The following is a 9725-nucleotide window of genomic DNA, read 5'->3' as shown; positions in this document are numbered from 1 at the left end:
ATGCGGAACATTTTCTTAATAAACTTTGTTATGCCAATTGACCTAGATGTCCCCTGAAAGCATGGTCTCCTGACCCCCTCCCCTGCTACTCTGTCCCTCAGAGTGTTTGCTTGTATTCAGGAAACTTCTTAGCTTTGGTTTAGTCCAGTTGTGCTGACTTCCTCTGTAGTGTGTGCTGTCCTTCCCTTCACCTAAGATAATTCTTATCTGAGGGTAAGAATTTTTGTCTTTTTTGTTCACAGGTGCATTCTTAATGCTTAGAACAGTGCCTAGCACGTAGTAGATGCTGATAAAAATTAAATTCAAAAGAGGTTGATATTTAGATATATTTATATGTATTTTAGGAGGAGGGGATAGTGATATTTTACAAATGGTTAAAAATAGTAGTGTTACTAATGTCTCTGGATTTTATGTGCTTAGTTTTTATATGAGTCCCACCTATGTAGAAGATAAAATTCCAGAATCAGGAAACAGAGATGTCAAGAAAACCAGTCTTAACTTTGTATATGTTTTTATTTAACTTATTAAATTTATTACCTGTTAATGCTATATCTTTAAAGATTTTTGGCAAATTTATAGCAATATGCAAAGAACATTATATATTTTTGAACATCTGTTCCATCTTAGTACTTGTCTATCTTAAAGTGACCTTCTATTTCAAGTGGGTGAAGTAGGTCCATGTGTATCAAGCGGCCAGGTGAGGGGGATGCCTGTGACTGATAGAGTTCTGAAGAGTTCTAAAGTATTTCCAATTACTAGGTCTTCTGGATAATTAAAAACTGGTTAATCTCCAAAATTAATTTATAACATTCTTTTAAAAATTTCTGAATAATAATTTATGTAAAGCAAAATAGACCTACATTAGGTCAATTTTCTTGGGAGTCAAACTTCTGCTTAGAGAATTTCTAATATGATTTGTTTGAATATTGCAATATTCTCACTCCTTTAAATATTAATACTTGAATTTTTCATTTGGATCATGACCTTGTAAAAATTAGGAGTGAGAATTTATAAAGAAAAACTAATGAAAACAGTTCCGTTTATCATTCACAGGACTTTGCAAGATGATAATCCAGGTGGAGTCATTCTTAGTACTGATGATTATTTTTACATAAATGGACAGTACCAGTTTGATGTAAAATACTTAGGAGAAGCACATGAATGGAACCAGCATCGTGGTAAGCATAGACATCAGATTCTGGGTAATACTGAGAATAATATAAAGCAGAAATTCACTTGGCATTTGTATTTTGAGAGACACATAACTTTTAAAAAGTTAAAATATACATGCAAAGTATATTAATTCTTATGTTACCTAGTAAGACATAAAAGAGGTAGTCTTAGCTCATGGAGTTGTTATGAGGATTTTCTACTTGGCTCGCAGAAAAGCTCAGGGAAGTTATAGTTGTCTGGTGTGTTCTGGTTTCTGTTTCCTGAAAACTGAATTTGCATTGTTAACCATTAGGCTTCCCTAGGTTGGTCTTAATTCTTATGGAGGGTAGTGTGAGAGTAAAATTGGCTCTCCTCCAACTGAATCTGTAGAGGGATCATAGGTAAAACCTTAATTTCCTTGCTAGTACTACTACCTAGTCACGGAAGATGAGTTTATCATTAAATGTTTAATTATTTGCATAATTTGAATTTTATGTGGGTAATTCTTATTTAGACATACAGACTGTATTTAACTTAGCTTTTATGATAAATGTGCTGTGAAGGGGATTCTTCAGCTTGCCATCTTTTTTGTTGTTGGGTGCCATTGAGTTGATTCTGGCTCACAGCAACCCCATGTGACAGAGTAGAGCTGCCCCATAGGGTTTTCTTGTCTGTAATCTTTATGGAAACAGATTGCTAGGTCTTTCTGCCACAGAGCTGCTGGGTGGGTTTCAGTCGCAGCCAAGCACTTAACCATTGTGCCACCAGGGCATTGTTAAATTTTTCTGTACTCTTTCTTGAACTAAAAATTAAAGTGAGAACTCAGGAATATGAAAAACACCAACCCAAAACTGAAAATAAAGGAAGCAGTATGATGTGATGAAGAGCAACGCTGGATTTGCCAGTTATTAGCTGTGTGATCTTGTTCAAGTTACTTATACTGTCCAAGGCCCATCGTCTTCATCTGTAAAAGGAGATGATAATACTTAACTCCCAGGATTGTTGTAAAGATTGAATGAGAGTGAAAAGTGCTTAGTACTGATTCAACATGCCCTTACAACAGCAACAACCATAGCAATACTAATAACAACATTAAATGAAAACAAGCCTGTTGCTACCAAGTCTATTCTGACTCATAAATGACCCTATAGCACAGAGTAGAACTGCCCCATAGGGTTTCCAAGGAGCTGCTGGTGGATTTGAACTGCTGACCTTTTGGTTAGCGGCCATAGCTCTTAACTACTGTGCTTAATAGTAAGACTGTTCTTTAAAAATAGGTTTATTGAGATATAATTCACATGCTATATAACTTACCCATTTAAATTATATAATTCAATGGTTTTTAGTATATTCAGAGTTATGCAACTGTCCCCACTATCAATTTTAGAACAGTTCATCACGCCAGAAGAGACCCTATACCCATTAGCAGTCATTCCCCATTTCCCCCAATCCCTCCTGCCCTAGGTAACCACTATCTAATTTCTGTCTCTGTAGGTTTGCCTATCTTGGACATTGCATGTAAATGGAATCATATAATATGTCTTCTTTTGTAGCTGGCTTCTTTCACTTAGCATAATGTTTTCAAGGTTCATCCATGTTATGGCATGTATCAGTACTTCATTCCTTTTTATGGCTGAATAAAATTCCATTGTATGGATATGCTACATTTTATTTATCCATTCATCAGTTGATGGGCATTTGAGGTTGTTTCTACTTTTGGCTATTATGAGAAGTGCTGCAGTGAACATTGGTGTAAAAGCTCTTGTGTGGTTGGATGCTTTCACTTCTCTTGGGTTATATACCTAGGAGTGGAATTGCTAGGCCATATGGTAATTCTCTGTTAACCTTTTGAGGTACTGCTAGACTGTTTTCCAAAGCTGCTAAACCATCTTACATTTCCAACAATAGTTTATGAGGATTCCAGTTTCTTCACATCCTTGCCAACAGCAGTTATTGTCTGTCTTTTTGATTCTAGCTATCCTAGTGAGTTTGTGAAGTGGTATCTCATTGTGGCTTTGGTTTGTATTTCCCAGTGGCTAATAATGTTGAGCATCTTTTTACGTGCTTATTAGCCATTTGTATATTTTCTTTGGAGAAGTATCTATTCAAGTCCTTTGCCTATTTTTAAATTGCATTATTTGTCTTTTTGTTATTCAGTTGTAAGAGAATAAGCAGAACTTTTAAAACTTCCGAATAACTTCCCTGTGAGACTTATTTGTTGTGGTCATCATTAATTTTCTGAACTGTCTAATTCCTTGGTAGAAATAATGTAGATAATATAAGAAAAGCCCTTGCACAACAGTATATGATAATGTTTACTGTATTTCAAATCATTATATCTTTTTTTAAAAAATCTAAATGAATAATTTTTTTTTTCTGTTAATAAGGATCAGCACAAAGCTGGTTCCTATGAGGAGGAAGTTAAAGATGTCCCAAATGTCCAGCTTTTCCAAATTGCTGTACCACTCTGTCATCTCTAACATCAACTACTCCTCCTCCCCTCAGTACTCTGCCTCCCGTCTTTGGGTTTCATAATTTGCTGCAACATCTCACAGAACTCATGAACCCTATCAAGGAAATGGCTCACGTCGTTGTGGAGACTAGCAAGTCCCAAATCCATGAGTCAGGTGTAGGCTTCTCCTAACCCATGTGGCTGCAGGGGCTGACAAACCCCAACTGGCAGGTCAGACCACAGGCTGCTGGCTTACAAGGCTGTGGAAGCTGGCGAATCAGGTCAGATGATAGGTCACTGACCCACAGGGCTGCAGAAGCTGGTGAATCCCAGAATCAGCAGGTCAGATGGCAGGCCGTAGGCTCAAGTCCCAAAAACCGGAGGTCAGACAGTGACAAACTGGAAACAGGATCCAGATGCAGAGAGAGAGAGCCCCGCCAGAGCACCCACATATATACCTTGGATGTAGGCCACACCCTAGGGAAGGGAGTAATTTGAGTAAGGGCCAGAGTTGAGCCATACCCTCTTGCAAGGCTGTGACTCAAGATACACTCCACACTAATTCTACCTCATTAACATATGAAGGTTAGGGTTTACAACACATAAAATGGAGAATAAGTGGTATAATTACATCATATCACAAAATGGAGGACAACCATACAATATTGGGAATCATGGCCTAGCCATGTTGACACATAACCTAAACCATCACAGATTCCATATACCTTATTTGCATAGTCCCACTCAGTCATTGTGTGTAAGTCACAAAGACCATGGCTAGAAGGGCCATATTAAGTAATTCATTGTACCTTATTATCTATTTTTTAAAAAAATTTTATTTTGGAATAATTTTAGGTTTATGGAAAAGTTACAAAGATAGTTCAGACAGTTTCTATAGATCCTTCATCCAGTTTCCCCTGATGTTAACATTTTATATAACTGGTACATTTGTCAAAACTATGACAATTAGCATTGATCCATTACTATTAAATACACTACAGTCTTTATTTGGATTTCACCAGTTTTTCTACTAAAGTCCATTAGTTCAGAATCTAATCCAGGATACCATATTGTTTTTAGCATGATGTCATTTTTAATGATAATTCTTTTTTTCATTTTATGCTCTTTATACATGTAATGTCCCTGGGTGGTACAAACAGTTAAGTACTTGGCTATGAGCCTAAAGGTTGGTGGTTTGAATCTACCCAGAGGTGCCTCAGAAGAAAGACCTGGCAATCTCCTTCCATAAGATTACAGCCACTGAAAACCCTATGGAGTAGAATTCTGCTCTGAAACAGTGGGTTTTTTAAAAAATTTATACATGTGATACACAGATAAGCTTAGATCAGATAGTTCTTATTTAATATTTTTTCTGATTATTACATAACTTTAGTATTATTTATTATGCCACATTTACCTGTATTTTAATTTTTCATATATTCAAAAGTGATATTTGAAAATAGAATAGTGAGTAAAATGAGCACACGCCTACGTTTTTTAAATTATGAAAACAAGGTCAGACTTCTAAAAAATCAAGATGATATTGAATATTATTAAAATGATTTTTTATTTTGTTTATTTGTGTTTTTCAGCAAAAGAAGCATTTGAGAAGAAAGTATCTCCTATAATAATAGATAATAGAAACCTACAGGCATGGGAAATGAGACCATATGTTGCTTTGGTTTGTACCATAAATTGTCATAAGTCTATGATCATGAGTTTGAAGTTATTGGGGAATGTTACTTACACAAGAGAATCTCGTCAAACAACCCTTAGACTGTCTGTAACTGAGCTTTCTCTGGTCCTAAGCAAAATAAGACAAATAGGACAGTATAGCTAAGTTATTCCATAAAGCTAAATTTATTCAGTTTCTAAATTCTGAGTGTTTGTTCTTGTTTTTTGGGTCTTTTATGAAAACATAATTTTATGTTTTTGTATGTATATATATTTTTTCTTAATGCCCTTACTTGGAAGAATAAAAGTTTGGTTGTTCTTCGTTGTTCCCAGAATTTCTTTTGAAATTTTGCTATTTTGAGAAATTCAGAATTCTGTAAACTAAGCTGTCTGCAGTTCTCCAAATTTGCCAGATTCCTTTTAATATCCAGCCCTTTGTGTGTGCTTCTCCCTTTGCCATTCCTCCGTCCTTCCACTTTTACCTTGGTTATATTTACTTAAGGAGCCCTGGTGGTGCAGTGATTAAAGCACTCGGCTGCTAACCAAAAGGCCAGCGGTTCAGACACACCCGTCGCTCTGCGGGAGAAAGATACGGCAGTCTGCTTCCGTGAGGATTTACAGCCTTTGAAACCCTATGGGGCAGTTGTGCTCTGTCCTATAGTGTTGCTATGAGTTGGAATCGACTCACTGGCATTGAGCTTTTTAATATTTACTTATTCTTTTTGCCCAGCTTTGACATCACCTAATTCAGGAAGTTATCAATCGTTATAATTTACTAAACGGCTGAGTTAGATACTCTTTCTGTTTTCATGGCATCCTGGCTTACTCCTGTCGTAGCAATAACCACCCTGTTTTTAATCATTAGGCCAGAGGTTGGCTGACTTTTTTTCTTTTTTTTTTTTAGTATTTTATGTTTTAGGTGAAAGTTTACACAGCAAATTAGATTCCCATTCAATAATTCATACACAAATTGCTCTGTGACATTGGTTACAATCCCTGTAATGTGTCAGCACTTTCATCAATTCCACCCCGCCTGCCCCGTTTCCATCCATCCAGTTTCCCTGCCCTCCTTGCCTTCTCATCTTTGCTTCTGTGTAAATGTTAACCATTTGGTTTCATATAGTTGATTGCTTAAAGGTGGATAACTTTTTCTAAAAAGGGCAGGATAGTAAATATTTCAGGCTTTGCAGGCCATATACAGCTGTTGCATATTTTTTTTTTTTTTACAACCCTTTAAAGATAGAAGCATTACTCTTAGCTCACAGGCTGTAAAAACACTGGCTAGATTTGGCTCTAGACCATCTCTCTGTTCTTGAGGGTAGTGTTATGTTTTATTCATCATTGAATCTCCAGGATATAGCTTGGTGTATAGTAACCATATATTCACTGGGCATATGTTTGTTGAGTGAAGCTTTTGTGAGTATGAGTGTGTTTTTTGGGTTATTCCCCAGGATTACCACTTGCCTGGCACATGGGAACTCAATTAATGTTTCCTTAATGAGTGAATGTTGTACTTCCTCTTCTAAGTCCTCAACACATTGAGCCTCTGTTTATCTTCTTTCCTGTGTCTAGGGCACTTGTGCTGTTTTGAAGGTGAGACTCTTCACTTTTATGAAGAAAATTATGTCTTTTGATAGCAAATGAGATTTATTTCTGGACAAGGAAACAAATACTCAATTTTAGTGCATTGGGAGCTGAAATTAGGTTTGCTTTCTGGCCTAAGGAGTGTTACTATCTGGACTATATTCACTATGGAGTCTTGCTTTTCCCCCTTAACGTTATATGACTTCTCTGAAGATCTTTCTTAGATTCCTGCTGTCACCTGAGAAAGTTCTTTAACCTTTATTTTCCTAGGTAGAAAATAAACAAGGCCTTGCATTGCCATCTTTCTCATTTTCATTTTGCCTTCCGGCTTCTATGTTGCCCTTTTCTCTTTTTTCTTATATGGTAATTGAAAACATAAAGCTCTATTGTGTCAGTATCAATTCCTTGGCTCTTCCCAACCCTACTTAGAAGTATAAAGGATTCTTGCTTATCATAGAATACCAAACTAATTTTTTTCTTTATAAACAAGTAGATGCAGGAGTTACCATGGGGGGGGGGTCATTTTTCATTTCTTTTTTGGTAGCAAGATAATGAGAGCTGTGGGAAAAAGAAATAGATTGGAAATAACAGTTGTTACTACCTTACTGTCATTTACAGAAGTAGATAAGTAGTGAGTTAGGATAAACAGGGGCAGTCAAATACACTTAATGGCAACTGGCAAACTTAATACTTTGCTTTTTAAAATATATATTGCTCCCATTGTGAGCTGTCATACAGTCTGACACAAATCAGGGAGAATCCTCTCAAATAGTACAACACAAAGATTTGCCTGCCGATATGGGAGTTGAGAAGGTCTTTGCATTTAAAATTAATTTGATGCTAAGAGTTACATGACACCTCTTTAGGTAGTTAGAGACCCCGGCTGTTGCTAGGCTTTGAATAAGTTGTCTGAAGTTTGGTGCTGAGGTGTGGAGATACAAGTGTCTGGCCTCATAACAGGGCATTATGTTTCTTCCTAGCTTGGTGTCTGGGTTGACTCTTGGGCTTTTTTGTCAGTAATGAGAAAAAATAGTAATGGCCTTTTGGCATCTTGTCGTAAAACTGAGGGGAGGGGTAGTAAGTGATAAAGGCAGAGATGTAGTGGGGGTTGGAGAGATGCTGGGGCCAATTATGTAGGGAAGGTGGAGTCAAGAGTAAGAGAAATGACTGCATGCCTGTTGATACAGATGATTCAGGAGGGAGGGAAAGAGTGATGCCCCAGAGACGGGAATTGTTGAGCTCAATTATCCTTGAGTCGGAAAGAGGAGATGTATCTAATGCACAAGTGTAGGGATTGGCTTTTAGACTGGAGCCGTATTAAAGCTTTGAAAAGTCTTAACTATTATTTAAAATAGTTTTGAAATTATAAAAGTCATACACATATATGATAAAAATTCAATCCATAAAAAAGAATGCCTTAAGTTCTACCCTGAAAGATGTTTTAATATTTTGAGAATCTTTCCAGAAATTTCCCCCATATGTACAAAAGTGTGAATAATCCTTTTTTACCCAAATGAAAATTTTCTATCTTATTTTCTTAATTTATTTTAAGAATCTTCTCTCATTAATACATACAGTATTAAAAAATAACTATACAATATTCTCATTGTATGGTTATACCTTCATTTATTTAGTCAGTTTCATATAAATAGCCATTGAGTTGTTTGTATTCTTTTGCTATTACAAAAAATGGTGAACTGGGTATTCTGGTGTATGTGTGTATGTATTATATATATTGTGCTTTTAAGTGAAAGTTTACAGCTCAAGTTAGTTTCTCATACAAAAATTTATACACACGTTGTTATGTGACCCTAGTTGTTCTTCCTATAATGTGACAGCACACTCTTCCTTTCCACCCTGGATTTCTTGTGTCCATTCAACCAGCTCCTGTCTCTTTCTGCCTTCTCTCCTTGCCTCTGGACAGGAGCTGCGCTTTAGTCTCATGTATCTACTTGAACTAAGAAGCACACTCTTCACGAGTATCACTTTATGTCTTATAGTCGAGTCTAATCTTTGTCTGAAGAGTTGGCTTCGGGAATGGTTTTAGTTCTGGGTTAACAGAGTCTGGGGGCTATGTCTTCCAGGGTTCCTCCAGTCTCAGTTAGACCATTAAGTTTGTTCTTTTTACTAGAATTTGAGTTCTGCACCCTACTTGTCTTCTGCTCCATCAGGGACTGTCTGTTGTGTTCCCTGTCAGGGCAGTCATTGGTGGTAGCTGGGCACCATCTACTTCTTTGTTCTCAGGCTGATGGAGTCTTTGGTTTATGTGGCACTTTCTGCCTCTTGGGCTAGTATTTTCCTTGTGTCTTTGGTGTTCTTCATTCTTCTTTGCTCCAGGTGGGTTGGGGCCAGTTGATGCGTCTTAGATGGCCACTGGTGTATGTATATTTTTGCAGTCTTATGTAAGTATTTATCAGTAGGATAAATTCTGGAAGTTAATTGCTGGGTCAAACGAGGTACATTTTACCAGTGTAACACACCCATCAAAATTAGATAATCTTTTAGGTTCTTTCAGTTTTAACATGCTATGAATTTGGAAAAAATGAATTTAATTTCATGGAAATAATTATTTTAAAATGTTTTTCTTTCTCTTGTATGTAGTCTCAAAAACATAAGTATAAAGTCCTTTTCCGGGAACCAGACACGTGGTGGAAGTTTAAACCAAGGGAACTTGCAAGGTAAAACCTGGAGGATATCTGACGTTTTTTATTTCATGACACTAATAAAAAGCCCATCTAAACTTTTTTCGCCTTATAAATGATGAATGAAACAAAATGGATTAGATTGCAGTTTTGCCACTTAAAATTGTAAACAAATTTTGCATTGCCTAGAAACTTGTCTTTTTTCCCAGTTTTATAAAGAG

The 9725-nt window shown here is 36.5% G+C and overlaps 1 protein-coding gene across 3 annotated transcripts in view; it reads left to right on the top strand.

Annotated features, from left to right (window-relative positions):
* Positions 1–9725, top strand: part of N4BP2 (NEDD4 binding protein 2) — a 104057-nt gene that overhangs the window by 35574 nt on the left and 58758 nt on the right. For all 3 annotated transcript variants that reach the window (XM_004384658.2, XM_023738929.1, XM_023738930.1), the window contains exons 4-6: positions 1054–1178; positions 5197–5285; positions 9464–9540. In XM_004384658.2, the coding sequence (XP_004384715.1) occupies positions 1054–1178; positions 5197–5285; positions 9464–9540 (291 nt within the window). The remainder of the gene's footprint in view (positions 1–1053; positions 1179–5196; positions 5286–9463; positions 9541–9725) is intronic.

This window comes from Trichechus manatus, unplaced genomic scaffold (assembly GCF_000243295.1).
Source record: "Trichechus manatus latirostris isolate Lorelei unplaced genomic scaffold, TriManLat1.0 scaffold00126, whole genome shotgun sequence".
Taxonomy (NCBI): Eukaryota; Metazoa; Chordata; class Mammalia; order Sirenia; family Trichechidae; genus Trichechus; species Trichechus manatus.
This window is presented reverse-complemented; position numbering and strand designations above follow the sequence as displayed.